The sequence below is a fragment of the Ischnura elegans genome, chromosome 6 (genome assembly GCF_921293095.1).
Source record: "Ischnura elegans chromosome 6, ioIscEleg1.1, whole genome shotgun sequence".
Lineage (NCBI taxonomy): Eukaryota > Metazoa > Arthropoda > Insecta > Odonata > Coenagrionidae > Ischnura > Ischnura elegans.
In genome coordinates, this window is record NC_060251.1 from 74,924,072 (window position 1) to 74,942,567 (window position 18,496).

Genomic DNA, 18,496 nt, shown 5'->3' on the forward strand with positions numbered 1-18,496 from the left:
ACCAGTGCATCTCTAGGGATAACTGGAATGCCTTTCTCAACTGACTTTTCACTGCCTCGAGGTTGTAGTCTGTAAGAAATGGTATAGGGGAAGCAAAAAAGCAAGGAAAAGGGAGTAAGATGTATTGATTTAAGAACTACAAATGAAGGAAATATGTATTTCCACTTGGGAATGGCAGATTGAACTATCAAAACAGGTTCTGGTGATTTTTGTTCATAACAAGGGAAAATTTGCTATTTCCATATATCAGATTTAAGTCTAATTGTATTCATATCTTCAACCTCAAACTTTTTTCAGGAAATAACCTTGAAGTAGTCTGGAATGCAGTTTTATAGTATCACTCTGTGTTTGATGAAGAGAGTTCAAAGAGGTTTGACTGTTTTATCAAGTTGTAATATAATGAAGTTATGTTTAAAGTCCAATGGTCTAGAGTTAACAATATGAGCTTGTGCTATGTATGTTGTACATTGAAAACTACTATCATTATTATTACATCTATTTGTAATGGAGAAGCTGATGAGGAATAAAAATTTTGTCAGGTACTCAGAAACGTCCGATAATTTCAAAATCTAGATCTTTTAGCAGCCTGATAATGGTCAAAGAAAAGCTTTTTACATGTTCCCCTCTTAGAATGGAATTGTGCTCTGTATTCCTGAAATAATGTAGTAAACTGGGTATTTTATTAAAGAGTTTATTTGTTTCAGTCACATCAATTCTGTGGACATGTTTTGTATTCAACCAGTGATGTATACAATATTCTTCAGTACTCAAGAAGTACCCAAAAGAAAAATTACATTTACAAAAGCAGGACACTCCTCGCCTGAATCGACAGGTCACGTTGCATTTGTAACAAAAACAATGTTTAAAAACTAAGACATCTTCCAGAAATACAAACAATGGCTTTACAAATGATTGTCAAATGTTTCTCCTTGTGCTGTGTACCTGAATATGTACAGCAGAAGAATCACCAGCGCGCTTTCGAATAAGTATTAAAACAATAGAAAAAATCACAACCCAATTACTACGAGCACATTGACTAGCAATAAACACTTAAAGATTATAGTTATATCACAGCAATTTTTCTTGAATGGTACCTATGCAGCTCGTCACAACATGCATTAATCATTTCATAAAGCTCGCAATTGATACCATAAGTCATGTTAAAATGTACTCATAGCTGTATTTTATTTCATTGGTCTTCATCGGAATCAGATAGTAAACGCTGTTCTTCCACTCCCATATCCTTCAGGATTGACTGACATTGGTTTTGTTCCATCTGCCTGAAAATAGAAGTCACCAGGCTCATTCTTCTCATAAGTCAAAAGGAGTATTCTTTCCATTTAATGGGGTGGTCATTCAAAAATTCTATTGCAAATTTGCAAAACCCCTCTCTTAAACTAGAGGATAGTTCACTGTGCACCAATTAAACTCAAGTAGTGGCAATATAAATGTATTCAGTCCCTTTCTCATGGTAGCTATAGAGGTTTAATAGCAAAGACTTGTTTTGGAGACAGGTGCAGTAAGGGGGGAGGGGGGACAGGCACATATTTAGGCCCCTGGTCATCTAGAATGGAACCCCCAATGCTATTGTCCCTAATTATAAAAAGTATAAACATGCTTAAAAGTGACACTTATGAGAACCCTGACTTTTGAGGGATTTTATGAGAGAGTTCCATGATCACTGCCCAATGAAGGACACTACATAGCTGATTTATAAAAATAATAAGAAATTATAAAAATAAATAACACACTTGCAAGACCCCTGGCATCTGCCAGGGACATACAGATTCTCACTTGGAATGAAATGCATGCTCATATATATTCTTGAAATATTGTTCCAGTGCAGTGCTTTGGTCTTAGATTTTTACAGCCGAGTGAAAAAATATCTACAAGTAGATATAATTTGTCCCTCAATTTCTCCATGCTTTCAAAATTTCTTCATGAAGAGTGGGTCACCTACTCCATTATAACGGCTTGAATTTGCCTTGAATTATTAAAAATAAATGGGTAACTAGCATACTGGTGAACTTGACATTTGTTTTGCGAGGAGTTCCCTCCTTTGCTGTCACCTTCAAATGGATGGAATTATCTCACTGATCCGTCATAATGAAAATAAACCCCTAACTTTAACTCATTATCCCATAAATTCATTAATCAGGCTTCAGTTCCTACATTTTGTACACATCAATTTTGGTAATTAATTCACATACACAAGGTATAAGCAGGCCGACTTACAAAAAATATTGGAGGGGCCCAAACCGGGGATCTGCCTCAGGAAATTTTGTAAGTTGTGAGTTTTTAGTTTTTTAAGCATTTTAGAAGAGTCATATGATTAGCATTAGAACCCTGATAACACAAATCTTGATATCTGAACACTCTGGGGAAAATCGACAAGCCTGACACATTTTTTCGTCACACCCATAACCAATTTTTGAGAGGGCTCGGGCCCCCTCAGGCCCCATGGAGTCGGCGCCACTGGGAATAAGTCCATTCCAGAAACTCCTATCATCTGACTTATTTTTTTCCCTCTTGAAAAATCCATCTTTCAACAGCTAACAAGGAGTTAGCCATAGCTTTTATAATATGCTTTTTATCATAGCTACCTAAGCATTCTAAAATACTTGCATGGGACAACAGGACAAAATTCATTTTTGTCATAAAAGAAATGGAATACAAATAAAAATAGATAATTTTGTAGTATATCCACCAAATAGAAATAAAAAATCTACCTGAATTGACGATTAAATAAAATAAAGTAGGCTAAACAAGTATCTTGAGAATAGACAAATAAAAGAGGTTATAATATTGTAATTATCCAATCAAACAAGGCAGCTCAGAGGGCTTTGACGAGCTTATAGGAACAGTCACAGACGATTCCGTGGGATTCAAGTCCAAGCATGTAAGTTTCAATCCTAAGACAATCAATTCTCAGAAATTTATCACTAAGGGTGCTTTCTCTAATGAAATTCTAAATCAAGCAAGACAGGGTGAAGAATAAATGAAAAAAGTTCCATAGCATTGGTTGCATTATTATTTAATCCACAATCTTGAAATAAAATATTTTGAGCAAATGTAAATAAATGATGAAGCAGAGTTGATACAAATAAGACAAGCAAGAGGAAATGTTTTTTAAAGCAAACATCCAGGCATATATATATAAATTTCATTTGAGGTATTAGGCATTCAAGTAACTTCCACTCGATAAACTTCTTTACTGCCAGTGAAAACTTCACATTAGGTGGTAGAAATTTTGCATGTATGTTTCAACTGGCATAGGTAACAAGGGATAAACCAATGGAAGACTCATCATGACTACACACAAATTGTATGCATGTAAAACACCAAATCTTATAGTACATCTCAAAAGTATGCTTTTACAGCAATCTATGACTTAGAATATCTTTGGGGCTCTGCTGCATCATGAGATTTTTCGCTAAAGCTTTCACTGCCATTGCAGACAGCATCATCATAAGGATAACTATCTCAGTGATTAGGTGAGGATTTAACGTCTCCCCTCTCTTCCTTCTTCTTATAAGTAGGTATTTGGAGGAGGCCAGTGGCACAGCGAGGGGGGGTTTTGGGGGATAAAACCTCCCCCAGAGCTCAGAGAAATTTTTGAGTTTAATCCATTTCACTTATTTTGATCAGTATTAATTACAGAATAGTGTTAGGATTTATCAAATATCCCTTAAAAAGCCGTAAAACTCACCATTTTAAACCTAAATTTAAAAAAATTTCTGAAACAGGGCCCCTGTAACTCCTGCTTACCCTGGTGGGTATACAATACCCCCACACCCATAAGTATTAGTTACCCTAAAACTCTCCCTAGCCTTAATTCCTAGCTGCGCCCCTGGAGGAGGCAACTAACAGATAAGGTCATTTGCACCACAAGGGAAGGTAGGGTGGACAGAATCCTGGCATCAGCACTACCCTGCTATGAATGGAAGGTACTAACTGGACCCAGGTTAACATCCTTTCCAAAAGAATGCTCTCCACAAAGTACCCAAACAGGGATCGGGCTATCTCTGAAAAATCTCCACCACCACCAGCATTTGAACGTAGTCCCACAGGACAGGAAGCCGACACACCAAACTAACCTGATTCCCTTTCCTCTATGATGTCCATTTGCTCTCAAGGTAAGTATTTCCCTAACTTGCTTAATTTCAGGTGATTGCAATTAGACTTCCATCATTTCACTTCGTGTACAAAACAGCCTAAGCTGAAGTCTAATGCTACCATTGCCGAGAAATTTTTAAATCTCTTTGAAGGACGAAGTGGAATCACAGAAGATAAAATGAATTCACTCGCAAAAGACAAGGTGGGATAACATTCACTCTAAGGGTAGACAAACACACCACAGGAAGATAGGGAGGAGATACTCTGAATTATTGCCAATCCACTAGAAAGTCATTCTTTTTAAGATGACATGTGCAATGACAGCAAAAGCTGGTGCTGAAAATCTCAAAACACAGCAGAACCCAAAAAAACATCCAAAAACACATAAGCACATCCTTGAAACAGCTAACTCCCAGGTTTCTTCAAAAATGCCTAAAGGAATGCAAAAATGCTTTACAATCCCTGTTGACCTTCAGTGGTAGCACTATAAGAGGAGAGAAAAAGTGAGTGAATTTCCTGAAATGTGATACTAAACTATTATCAATTACAGTGAAACCATGTTACATCACAATAAATACCATATTTCTCCGAATATAGTCCCCTCCTAATTTTGAGGCTTAAGTTTCGGGAAAAGTTAAAAAAATGCATTTGAATATAGTCCCCCCCTTTACTTTTACCATAGGCATTTTTGGAAAAAAAGGGGGGACTATATTCAGATATACACGGTAAAAGTTAAGAAATCATGAGACAAGTGGTAAAGAATAACCCAATAGTGTTAGTATTAGGATCTTTCTTCCGAATTCTTTATACATATATAGGAAGATTAAGTGACCTGAAAGTCCATTTTATCTTTCATAATATGTAAACAGTATATATAAATGATAAATTAACCCTTTCATTGCTGTTCAATATCCGAAAACCTTCTGACATGCGGTGAAAATGTTAAAATGCATTTCGTAGGGACATGGAGCAGGTACTTCCAGGATAGGTGTGGTACACCCTCCATAGGTTCGCTAATCCAGAACCCTTTCCTCGATGAGCTCACCCTCACTGGCCCGTATCTTGGACCCTCCAAGCGTGGGGCCTCCCTCCCGAAAAGTGACCGCTCTGACTTCAATTTGAAAATTAACCAATCAATCCGATCATCAAAAAATGATTGTTTGCATCGCACTCATGCCAATTATGCAATTTTTTTTTTTGCCAAATGCAAGTTTTCAACCCTCCAAGCGGGGGGCCTCCCTCTTCATTCAAACATGAGCGCACTGACTGCATTTTGAAAATCTATCAATCAGTTCGATCATCAAAAAATGATTGTTTGCATCACACTCCTGCCAATCAAGCAATCAAGTACATCTTTGAACCGTGTTTCTGCGATGAAAAATAACGATTTTATTAACTTTACTAAAAACGTGGCTGCCGACCACCGGAAAATGGCCATTTTAGCAAAGTTAACAAAATCGTTATTTCTCATCACAGAAACATGGTTCAAAGATGTACTTGATTGGCAGGAGTGCGATGCAAACAATCATTTTTTGATGATCGAACTGATTGATAGATTTTCAAAATACAGTCAGAGCGCTCATGTTTGAATGAAGAGGGAGGCCCCCCGCTCGGAGGGTTGAAAACAGGGGCCAGCAAGGGTGAGCTCGTCGAGGAAAGGGTCCCCGATCACGGGCTCTTCAAAGTACTGAGCGCATGGCAGGGAGGATGAAAAAGTATTTTCACAGAAGCCTGCCGTGCGTACGTACCAGGTACGTTCACAGCAATGAAAGGGTTAAGAGTAATTTCTGCATGCCCTTGGCTGAAGGCTATTTAGCACAGAATATTATCTAACTAATGGATGTAAAATAACAAGGTTTTACTGTACAGAACCGCATCATAACAAAGGAAAAATCTGCAGCTACTAGGCGATAATTCCCCCATATACAGGGTGCCCCATTTATCTTGACCACCCGAAATAACTTTTTGTCCAGATGTAAATTCAAAATCGTGTCAAGCAAATGTCCATTAGCCGTCAGGGGGACATCAATCAGCATGATTGCCTTCCTTCTAGCTTTGTTATTTGCAAAGATATGAGCAGCAATATGTCTTTTTTAAATGGCACTCTGTATTTTTTATTCGGCAATTTATTACCTCTCCTAAAGACTTTTTCAAAAATGTAACACAGTGGACCATTAACATAAACTCAGTGTTACAAAAAATGACTGACTCTCTAGCGCTTAGTGCAGATACATGGGTATTGGAACTACTACACTTGCTGACGTTGACGGTGAACAAATGAAAACATAGTAAAATGCATACCAGTCATAATACTCGTCCACAGGAAGTGGACAAGTTTCTTAAGTTTTCAAAACGTTGTGTTTACGTTAATGGTCCACTGTGCTACATTTTTGAATAAGTCTTTAGGAGAGGAAATGAATTACAGAATAAAAAATATAGGGAGCCCTTTAAAAAAGACATACTGCTATCATATCTTTGTAAATAACAAAGCTACAAGGAAGACAATCATGCTGATTAATGTCCCCCTGACGGCTTATGAACATTTGCTTGACACATTTTTGAATTTTCATCTGGACAAAAAGTTATTTCGGGTGCTCAAGATAAATGGGACACCCTGTAGAATGCAGAGAGGAAAGGCACATGGAAAAAGGCATGCAAAGGAAAAAAAGAAATTAAACATGCACCAGCCTGTTACCACCCGCTCAAGGATTTGGAGTGAGACAAAAATTCAATATCAGCTGTAATAAGAATATCCAAGAATATTCACACACTAAGGAGTCCAATTCCTGAAATTAAACATAAAACAATCTGATCAGAGACCCATGCAATTGAAATATGCATTCCATAGAGAAATCATAAAGAATTACTTGAACACTTCCTAGCCATGAAGTGCGCCTCAGTTAAAATGGCTGTTACACAAAAAAACAATATACACACATAGTTTTCTATTAAATTAAAAATACAAATACATTTTCAAGCAGCTACAAGAACAGGGTGGGAAATTTAATAGAAACAAAAGGAAAGGAAAAAAGAAATGCCAGTTAATAGTGATATCTTGAGTTTATCCACATTAACTACAACACACTGGTTAACTAAAAGAGGCAACAGTTTGTAGGCTAAAAGTCCAAAAATTGGTACAGGGGAATAAATCTGTGAATTTGCCAGAGCAAACCACTCATACATTAAACTCTGTAATACACATTCACGAATGAGCCACGCATGTTACATGAATCAAAGTTTTGTGTACCTCTTGGAACCTTATTGTGTAAATGGGAAATTGATGAGGCTGAAAAGAAAGGAACCGACTGGGATTATTTTAATTGTATGAAATTAAAACCATTAACTTAGTTTCGTCTATTCTCACCTATCTAGCCACAATCACATAATTATTTTGATTGATATGATGTAGGAAAATGATAAATAAACAAAAAATGTGTCACACTCATAGGAACTGATTATCTATAATGCTGGAGCAGCATGCACCAGCTTGATAGTGGTTTTTGTCTTCTCCATCTCAGGCACTTCTACTGATTCATTTATATATCATACCTAAGACTGACTGAAAAGTAAAAGATTATTTTATTACTTAATATCCACTAATAAAGACAAAAATTGTGTAGTCAGGACCCAAAAATGGGAGGAAAATGTTCACTTTGGTCACCGTTACTAATTTCACTAGGCAATGAAATCATGCTAAATAGAGTATGAGTGGAATACAGGATTATTAAAAGTCATTTGGAAATTGATGAGTGGTACTCAATGTAATCCACACTTGGGCAAAGTAAATCACTACAAACAAGTTGCATGACTGAAGATTAATTTTTCTTTTTATAGATAACTGTTCCTTCTAATCTCCAGCGATACCTACTTAGAAAAACTTCCGTTAAAATACGTACCATGATAACTTAAGTCAGCAGGACTTTTCATATCATCTTTCTAAATAATTTAAATGCTAATTAACAACATATATATTCAAATACATAGGTTTAAAAAAATGTAAACTTTCATCACCAATATCTTATGTGCAGTCAAAACAGAAAAACAACCAAAATTCACATTCTCGCAAACCTATGTCCCTAAATTCACTGTCAAGTTTTAGCAAATCAAATTTACACATGCAGAGATAAGTCATAGCAGCATGGAATACATTTTTTCAGATGAGGAAGAAGAAGAGTAAATGTTTGAAAGCCTAACATACTATGTACATATATTCAACAGAGAAACTGAAAGCAGATCTGACACCTTTAATTCCTCACAGGAAAATGTAGTATGGTTAAAACAAGGAACATACCCTTCAACAACACTTAACATTTAAGAGTTGAAATTTATCCACATAAGCACATGCTACATATATGAAGAGAGTTCACTTTACTTACCAGTCATATCCATTGTTTTTCCTTCGTTTTGATACAATGACCACTGTCATTATTAAAACTCCAATAATCACCAAAACAATGACTGCTCCTGCAGAAAATTGTCCATTCTCAAAATATGCATGTAAATATATATGTGTATGAGAGTAAACCAGAAATTGAGGATATTAAGGATGTTTAAGGCATGGGGATTTTCATTTTTTAAGGTGCCACCCAAATACAGGAGTTCCAGATGGTAAAAAAGTCATAAAACACCTGAATCAGTCACGCAATGGGATTACATTAGCCAAACATGTAAAGCAGAGTGCCCTAATTTTGCTACACACAGCCTAGTTCCGTAAATACGCACTACAAATCTGCAGCCAATATCCTATACCAGGAAGAGAAAATCTGAGCATCAGGGGCGTAATTAACTGCCAGAATGTTACTGAGGGGATTAGGTCAATTAAGGCAGGCCAAAGAAACGGCCATGGTTAAGAAAAGTAGCCTCATACCTATTCTCCATCAGTCTAAAAATTCAAAATTAAGTTTTCTGAGGAAAAAAATCATGGCATTCACCAATCGTGAATGGAAAGGGGTCCTGTAGGATGATTTCATGTGAATAAGGACCACCATCATAGCTGCTGCATACTGTGAGACCCTAAAGAAAATAAAAAAAAAATCGAAATAAAAGAGGAGGGATGACTTCAATATTGACTCATGTAGTTTCACTTTTTCATGACAGAAACGGATGCCTTACAGCCCACCTCACCGAGGACCTGTTGGTTTCGTACCGATAGGAAATTGTAACAATAAGAAAAAAATGAGCTGCAGTAATTTACCACACTATTTTATTCGGTCAACCAGTTTCAACACTTACACATCAAGAGCTGTCTCTGCCAATAAAAAAGAGCGGAAAATTACTAAAGCTGTACGTATTTTATAATTATAGATGAATTTTCACAAAGTGAACACGTCAAGAATCGATCTGGGGAAATTAAAGCAGACTCCCGTTTATCTGGCTGCGGTTTATCCGGGTTGCGGATTATCCATGCGTGAGTTAATGGTCCTTCGAAGTTTTCTGCGATCTTTATAAAAAATAAAATCAGACGCAAAAGCACCAAGATATGAATTTGCATGTTTTAAACACAATGCTAACCCGAGCTAATTATTTCCACGAGAATCCCCTCCTTAAAGTGGAATTATTTTATCTACTTGCTGACAGGGAATGTTTCAAGTTTACTTGGACGTCTGCTCTAGCATTTTAGACGCCAATCATTGGTGGGAAAAAACTCTCGATTAATTTGAGAAGGTTCTTCAATGGTTAATCATTCATAAATTCAGAGAAATGTTAACTATGATCTTTAATTGTATATTTCATATCGCAAATCAAATGCGCAATTACTGCTGTGGCCTCGCATGCGGTTGAAGATGGTCCAAGGGAACCGGAGATTTTGTCACACTCGGGCATGTTTACGCCGTTACCAGTCAAGGCCAAACTGGAGAGGAAGGGAAGAGTACAAGTGAAAGCAGTGGGGGAAGTGGAGGTAGAGATAGCACGAGTCATAGCCAGGCACTCTCCTATTTAGACAATTTTCTCCTGCCTTACGTCCTGGTTTCCTATAACCGCTACTGCACGATGGTGTAAAAGGGTAGTTTCCTTCATCACAGAAAACGAAAGGCATTGATTGCGATTCGTTACCCACCATTAGTGTATTCATAATACACAAATTATTTGGTTTTTGAAATACCGGTTTAGACGAATGGCAATGGTCAAATTTTATCCTCATTTGAAAAAGGCCAGATTGGCGCCCATGCGATTCCACTCCACGTGACGTCACAGGGACCTAGTTTCTACACGAGAGGATAGGAGTTATACATCCTCTGAGGTTACCAATGCATGCATGAGGCAAAGAGCTCAGGGAAACATGTCTTAATAATCACCTATTAAAACTGCCTAAGGTCGGAAAGTTTTCTTCGTTTGATAAGGTATTAATAAACCATTTTTAAGCCAAGCGCTACCAGCCAGCAAGGTACTCAGCTACCCGCTAGCATCCTGCGTCCTATCAGCGCTCAGAGCCTCGATCAAGGTCACCTCACAAGGCTGGAGGGGGAACCAGAAATGCATCGCACGGACTTTTTCCCACCATTCCTACTTACGCGTCGCGTTTTCGCGCGCTTGAAATTTTTCACTTTTCGTTTAATAGCGAAAAATAGATATCGTCATTTAAAAATCTAAAAGCGTGAAATACATACTCCAGGAGTAATAATCTTTCGATTTAGGCAATAAAAAAATAATAGGAAACCACCCTATTGCGCACCCGTCGCCTTCATGGAAGTTCTGTCCTCGTCTTTTCCAAGCATCGCGGTGCGAGATAGGGCTCAGTAATTCCGGATCCGCCTCCCGCAGCAGTGGTATCCCGGGCAACTTGTGCGAGACGTGACTACTCTGTATGGTGTCTGTCAGTGTAGTTTCCGACGACGCGCAGAGGTCGCGAAGCATTTGTGCAAACCACTTTTCTGACTCTGTGACCTCGCAGCCATGGGTCCGTGGTTTTCGGAAACCAGGTATTACTTGTAGCAGTAGGAAATCAAAGTAAAGTTTGGTTTATCCATGTTTTCTGATTATTCCCGCCGCCTCTCATCATTAGCCCGGATAATCAGGAGTGTCCTGTATAACTCTACTACCCTAATCTCCAAGTAAACTACCTTCCAATAACCAAGTTTTTACAAACTACAAGGAGTTCTTAGGTGGACAGGGCTTTTCAGAGGATGAAGAGGTCACGAACTCATGTCTGTAGTTAGAGATAAATATCAAGTTTTAACAAATTTATTATTTTCTGGACATTACTCATTCTAACATTGTTGCTTTCAACTTAAAAAAAAGTAACTCTAGAGAATTACCAGAAAAATGAAATGTTTCCTTGGTTAATTTGCTGGTTCTACTTTAAAAATCAGTATGGATATTTTCTGAGATTGAAATTTAAAAATTTTTAATTTGAACTTTTTGCATCTCACATACGTATTTTTAAACATAACAATAAGTTGTTATACCTGCTTTGTAAAAACATCTCTATTGTTGCTGTTGTTTGCCTTGAGCTCAACAAGTTAAAACTTTTGATAAATTCAACAAGTTAAAACTTTTTAGAGTAGGTGAGGAAGTTCCTTCAGTACATAAAGGACATGACATCTATCCTTATCAATGAGAACCATGCGTACACATTTTTTGTGTTCAGAAGTCACTTAAAATAATTGTCATATACTAGAACTAGAAGAAGACAAGAGTTGAAAATGGATGATTTTTTACCAGAAAATAATGAAATAATTCTTCACAAAAAAACTCTATTTATGAGTATATATGTAATTAATTTTTCTCTTCCTCACCACTATAGGTGATAATCAATAAAGAGTAAATACACAAAAAACATGAAAGAATGTATCATAACTCATACAAAATCATCCATACTGATTTTTAATAATTATTATTATAAGTAAAAATTATTTTTTTACTCACCTATCACAATGTAGGTTGCCTCAAAATCCATTGCTAATAGATCAGGATTCGAAGAGACTAGTATTTTGTCAAGAGTTTCTGAGGAACCATTTACAGGTTGAGATGGAAGACCCAAAATTTTAGAAACAAGGGGAAACAAGTCTACTGATTCAAAAGGAGGTATAACATATCCCTTCTTGAAGAGAGGTCCCCAAGCAAAGAAAAATGAATGCATACTTTCAAGGCTATTGTCATAGCCATGTACTCCGTATGTCTGATTCCTGGAAGCTGAAAAATATCATAAATTATTTCCAATGATCATCTAGCATGAGCATATATAAATAAGCAATCCGAGTAGCTATATAGTAAGAGAGGCATGAAAGAAGTATGATATTGATTTAGCTAGTGTATAGTAAAATTAGTAACTTTATTTGCTGAGTATATTTATCAGCCAATACTTGAATATCTTAAAGAAACAGCTAGACATCCGTTAGAAAATAAATGAGATTAATACAGATAGATGCTCAACAAGTGAGAAAATACTTAAGTATACAAAAACATGACTCATTCATTTAAAAGTTTGAAATTCTGGTCATGCATAATGCATAAAATTCGAATCAAAAGTGAAGTAAAAACCCTGCGTGTGATTGATAAGACATTTTGAAAAAATATGTGTGGTGAAATAAAGAAATTATTTAAAGTTAAAAATATGCTATTCTACACAGTAGTTTTTTCACCTAGTAAAGATTCAAATATGTACATCGGTGAAATGAAGAAATTATTTAAAGTTAAAAATATGCTATTCTACACAGTAGTTTTTTCACCTAGTAAAGATTCAAATACATCATACATATTACTTACGTGTAATATTGAATTTTTTCCTGTAATAATCCATCTTATAATAGAAGTCTTGAAAGACATATCCACCATCAGCGACAGCAATTATAGGTGGTGCTCTTCTAGAATATTTTGTGTGCCACCTCTCAGGCATATCATCCTTACGGTAAACAGTAAAAGCTTCAGATGCAGCTCTGGAACTTAGCTGCTGAAAAACTACATCTTCGTACCCTAAATTTGACATATGGAGATTGAAAAAAATGAAAAATTATTGTATGAAATATTAGTTACTGCAACAAGCTTTTTGAAGCTAATATAAGGGGTCATTATTATATTACAAATCAGAATAAAAATGAAGAGAAAGTTGAATGTGAAATCTGCAAGAGAATTTATGAACAGTGTTGTTATCAATAGCAATGATAGTATCTAAGTAATATTGTCTCATACAAGGGCATTATCGCTGGGGAGGACAGAAGTACACCTCCAACCCCATATTTGATTACCCCCAGATCCTCAAGCATATGCTCACCAAAATAAATAATAGCTGCTGATGCCCATGGTCTCATACACGATGTAAAAACAAAATATAAGGACACAAACATTTATATTTAATTCAATGTTTGTGACACAACGTTCTTTTGTCCTCCTTCCTAATCGTTCATGTTTCCTCACTGTAAAGTGCTACACTCACACATTAGACTCTTGAAAACCCTTTTCTTTAAACTAATATGTACATAACAATCCTCTCAAAACCTCCTACCTGCTAATGAACTTCTCCTTTGCTAATGCAATTCTCTTTTGATTTCCTCACTGCCACATCCATTGCTCATCAACGCCTGATCATTGGTGAACCTCACTGATTTTAACATTATTCCCCTCACTTTCCTGCTCCAACTCATCCCAATCCACTCTTTTCATCTCCTCAGCATATGCAAGCAACAGCAATAGTGAACAGCCTTCGGCAAATGCTTGTCTACCCAGACTCTCCATCCGCTACCCTCACTTACACAGTCTGGGGGACATGCATATAGCAGATGAGTTGCCTATTCCCCCAATCTACACCTATTTCCTGGAGAATATCCATTAACTTCACCCACACAACTTTATCAAATTCCTTGAAACAGACTACACGTCCTGGCTGTATTCTAGGTTCCTTTTCACCAGGGACCTCATTACTGGTATTATGTCATGAGATGACTATCCTTTTCTGAAACCAAACTGATCTTAGCCCAACTGTTTGCCCTTACCTCCATTTGTCTGCTAATGTACTCAGTACCACTTTCACTGTGTGGGATGTTAGGCTGATAGTCCTATAATCTCCACATTCTACAGCTTTATTCTATTTTGGTGGCGAAATTAGAACCTTCTTCACTAAATCCTCTAACTAACATTCCTCCACATGGATCCTGTGCACTAGTTTAAAAAAACCTTCTCTTACCATCTCTACCTAGATTATTTAGAAACTCACAGGATAAATTGTCCATGACCACTACTTTCCTAGCCTACATGTCATGAAGGCTACGTTCTTTCGATTTCCATGTCAAAGATCCCTGGCCTAAGAGCCCCCTCAAATTCAATCTTTCCCATCTATTCCTATTGTCATACAGATCCTCCATATATTTCTTCCATCTACTCTGAACCTTGTCTTGCTCTGTTGGCATCCTTCCATCCTTAGCCTTGATTCTTGATATGGCTTGTCCTCTTTTGCAGCCCCATCATGATAGGTTGGCTGAGAAAATAATTGCCTGAAAATACATCACTGAACTATTCTTCAAAAGGACAAAAAAAGAATATTCAGGCTCAAGGCATTGATAAAATATGAGGGAAAGGTTTTCCCACTCATAAGAAAATGATTAAGTATCAGTTTCCAAACAGGGAAGATGATGACTTTAAATTATGCAGAAAATTTGCATTAATGATACTGTTTTAGTATCAGTAATACACACCTATTTGTAAGGAAATGAATTACCACTACAAAGAAGGAATACACAACAAAAGTAATGCCAGCCACAATAATCAAACTAAGTATTAACGAAATAATAATAACTATCTTATAACTCGAATTACAAGAATCAAATCAAACCTTCCAATGGATGTATATGAAGAGTAGGAGAATAATTTGGCACCGTGTAGAGAGATGTGTTCACAGTAGTCGACAGATCAATAATTCTTGAAGGTGTGACCGTCAGGAGACCATGGTCACTGACTACGATCATGTTAACGATATCCGACAGGTTTTTGGACACTATTTTGTCACATATATATGCTAATGTGTCATCCACCCTTTTGACTTGCTCTTTGGCCTGCAAGAAACAACAAAATCTGTTTAATCTAAAACATAGCATACCATAAGAGCAATTAAGCTTCATTAGGTTAGCAATTTACTTGACTTGATTCAGGCCCATGAACATGGGCAGTGGTATCTGGTTCTTCGAAATATAGCATCACCAAATTCGTAGGAGTAACATTGTGCGTCATCCAATCCATGGCCGTATCAACCCTGTAATGCCAGTCCACTGCTTCATTCCACGCTAAATAAAATGTGGGAAGAATTCCATTCTTTTTCAAGTCTTTCCCATATGGGAATTCACTCCCTGGCCACATCATGGATCCCGAATGTCTTCCTGACATCTCGTTAAGAGTCTATAACGTACATGGAAAAATTATTTTCTAAGTTGGTAACATCATTAATGCCAAAATAATTGACAAAAAAATGAATTTATTTACCCAAATTGGGATGACGCCTTCATATTCGTAAAGCTCGGCACTGTAGTTCAATATCTTCCCCAGCTTTGGATCATAAAGGGAGTTGGCAATGACTCCATGAGATTCTGGATACAGACCCGTTGCAATCGATTGGTGATTGGGAAATGTTAGGGTCTCAAAAACATTTATCATATGTTCTGCAGAAGAACCTTGACTAATTAATGATTTTATCTTTGGAAGGTCCATGTCCTTAACATAGTCAGGCCTGAAGCCATCGAATGATACAATTAATACGATGGGATCTCGATTATTGACTTCCACAGGCAAGGAATAAACCATGCAAACACAAAACAACACACCATAAAACGAAGTCATTTCGAAGAATGACTTTGATATTCTACCTACGAATCACTTAACTGCCGCAAGCATTAATAACAAAGTTTACGCAACCCGCCGTAGACAAAAACAGAGACGTGAAATTTTGATGACGGGATCGGCAACAAGTATGGCGGCACAAAATTGGGAGTGGTGATTGGTCAGACGGGCTGGGGCAACAGATGAAAAGCGATATTGAAAGAGGGAGAAGATGTGTTCATTTGAAACTATTTCAAATATTTGATATGTGTTAAAGCGGACTACGGGGAAAGAGGAAATTCTATACCATGGTAATTGAAAACGGTTAGAATTGACTGATATTTCTAGTTTTATCTGGTAAATTAAGCTCGGACAACATTAGAATAAATAAGATGCATGATTAAGTAGCCTAGACAGGATAATTCCCATAATGGCAAATATTACGGTGAATTTTCATGTAAGAATCATATAGAGAAAATTTGATGCTAATATGTGATATTATTTCATTTGGATTTAAGTTCGTTTTTTCCGGGAATTAATTTCTGCCGTCGATTGGAAGCCACCTGCGAAATAATTTAATTTCTGAAGGTTACGAATCTTTAATAGCGCTCATTAGTTAAGTTTGAGAATGAGTTCTACTTCTGAGTGAAACCTTTATTTTTCAGCGTATCTATGAGACTTAATCACTGGCAGTAAAATGCTCAAGGAAACGCCGTCTTCATATTTTACCTTGTTCAAATGTAGTGCCCATTTGTATTACAAGGTGTGCAATATTGTACACCTTGTAATGCATATATCCCTGGGATATCCCTGAAGGTAGAAGGAGGTCGATGAATAGCTAATTAAGGCAATATAAGTATATTGTTGCTACAGTTATCATGTCACGATTTTTTATTGCTTAATTTTTTCATTGTGTTGGCCTTGGCAAAATAGAGATTTTAATCTGGAGTACCCAAGAATCTGCAGGAATCAATCAACAAAAGATTTATAGCAGAGAAATAAATGTCAAACTAATTCTCAATTCTCGAAATTATTGAACGAATCCAGCACTCTAATTTAAAATCTATTAATCCAAATTGATTGCATTATCTTAGAGTTCATTGCTGGAACATTATAATATTAATTATTATTATGTATTAAAGAAGGCAGTGCTGGAGGGAAAGGGAGGCTCCCAGATCACTTCTTGAATACTCCATGGAAACCTACCTTAATCGGTAGAATACTATAGTAAATAAATCTTAGAGTTCATTGCTGGAACATTAATATTAATTATTATTATTACTTTGTATTCAGCTGATGAAGGTATAGGTTTACATGGAGTACTAAAGAAGTGTTCTGGAAGCCTCCCTTTCCTTCAAGCACTGCCCTCTTAAAAAAGGATGGTGTTTGGCATGTGGTGACTTTTCCATCAAGAGTATTATTATAATAATAGTATTCTACCGATTAAGGTAGGTTTCTATGGAGTATTTTTGAAGCATTCTAGCAATCTCCCTTCCTTCCTGTACTTCCCTCTTTAAATCAATGTTAGGCCTACTCCCTTTCAATCTACCTAAAAATCCTATTCTCTTCTTTGCACTTCCTCATTTACTTAACGTTCGACCCTCTAACAATGTTTTCAAGATACCCTTCATGCTAAGTGCTCGTCCTATTTAACCCTTGTCTCCATATCTCATTTAGAAGCTGCCTCTCCTCACCCACCATGTCCGGCACCTCTTAGTTCCTCTTCCTTTTTCCATTCATCTCCATACCCACATCTCGAAAGCCTCTCAAGTTTTTCTCCAAGCCCTGCCAATCAGTGCATTGGGGATAATTGCAGACTCAAGAAGGACAATGATTCATGTTTGAAGGGCTAAGTCCATTGTACACAATTCATGAATTCAAGTGTTTTACAAATTTGTATGATATGTTATAGTTTAATGTTTTCAAATATAGAAGAAACTATACATGTTAGAACATATTAGAGAAAAATGAAATGAAAACATGTTCTCAGAAATTTGCTTTGAATGCCTTCATTTGGAGCTTTGATACTAACCCAGGCATACCAAATCTCATTCTTGAGTGTAAGATATGGGATGATAGTGTAGTTTAATTAGGGTGGCCATAAATATTTTGGCCTAAACTGTGACACCTTAGTACCGAGGGGGAGACAAGTTCCTCGTGAAGTTTGAAAACTTGTAGCCTTACTCCATGGAAATGGCTTTGATGAATTCAAATGTTGCTACCAATTTGTAAAATAAAAAATGGGAGTGGGAGTACTCTCTAATCATAAAAATGGGAGATTATTTTTATTATTACAGAGTAAAATGCACAGAGGGGAGGTGAGTGGTGCTGGGGTTGGGCAGGGATCCGAGGAAGGGGAAGGGACTGTGTGCTGCTACCATAGCTGCTGCGACATTTGGCTCCAATTGCTGAAGGTGCTCTTTGGTAATGTAGCTATATGATTATTATAAGGTGAAGTTTCTAAGATAACTTTTATTCTGACCACCACCTCCCTACCACTACATGTTAATCAAAAAACATCCCAGCTTCATTTCGAATCCCCTTAAGGCCGCACGGTCTTATACACGGTGAATGATCATGCAAATGAAATTATTCGCAGTGTATCACAGAAAAATTTGCGAATGAACCGTCATGTGCA

The 18,496-nt window shown here is 36.9% G+C and overlaps 1 protein-coding gene across 4 annotated transcripts; it reads right to left on the reverse strand.

The window, feature by feature from the left end:
- Positions 1-675: 675 nt before the first annotated feature.
- On the reverse strand, positions 676-16,028 carry LOC124161016 (ectonucleotide pyrophosphatase/phosphodiesterase family member 5-like). 4 transcript variants are annotated; one of them, XM_046537153.1, is made up of 7 exons: positions 15,526-16,028; positions 15,184-15,441; positions 14,882-15,101; positions 12,823-13,029; positions 11,983-12,249; positions 8,493-8,574; positions 676-1,280 (listed from the first exon to the last, which is right to left on the reverse strand). In XM_046537153.1, exons 1-7 carry the CDS (start codon positions 15,877-15,879, stop codon positions 1,190-1,192), a joined length of 1,479 nt encoding a protein of 492 aa, XP_046393109.1. In that variant the 5' UTR covers positions 15,880-16,028; the 3' UTR covers positions 676-1,189. The 4 variants fall into 4 exon arrangements, with proteins under 4 accessions (XP_046393109.1, XP_046393108.1, XP_046393111.1 ...); XM_046537152.1 differs by having other exon boundaries at positions 8,493-8,580; positions 15,526-16,027; XM_046537154.1 differs by lacking the exon at positions 676-1,280 and adding an exon at positions 4,256-4,600 and having other exon boundaries at positions 8,493-8,580.
- Between the last annotated feature and the right edge of the window lie 2,468 nt (positions 16,029-18,496).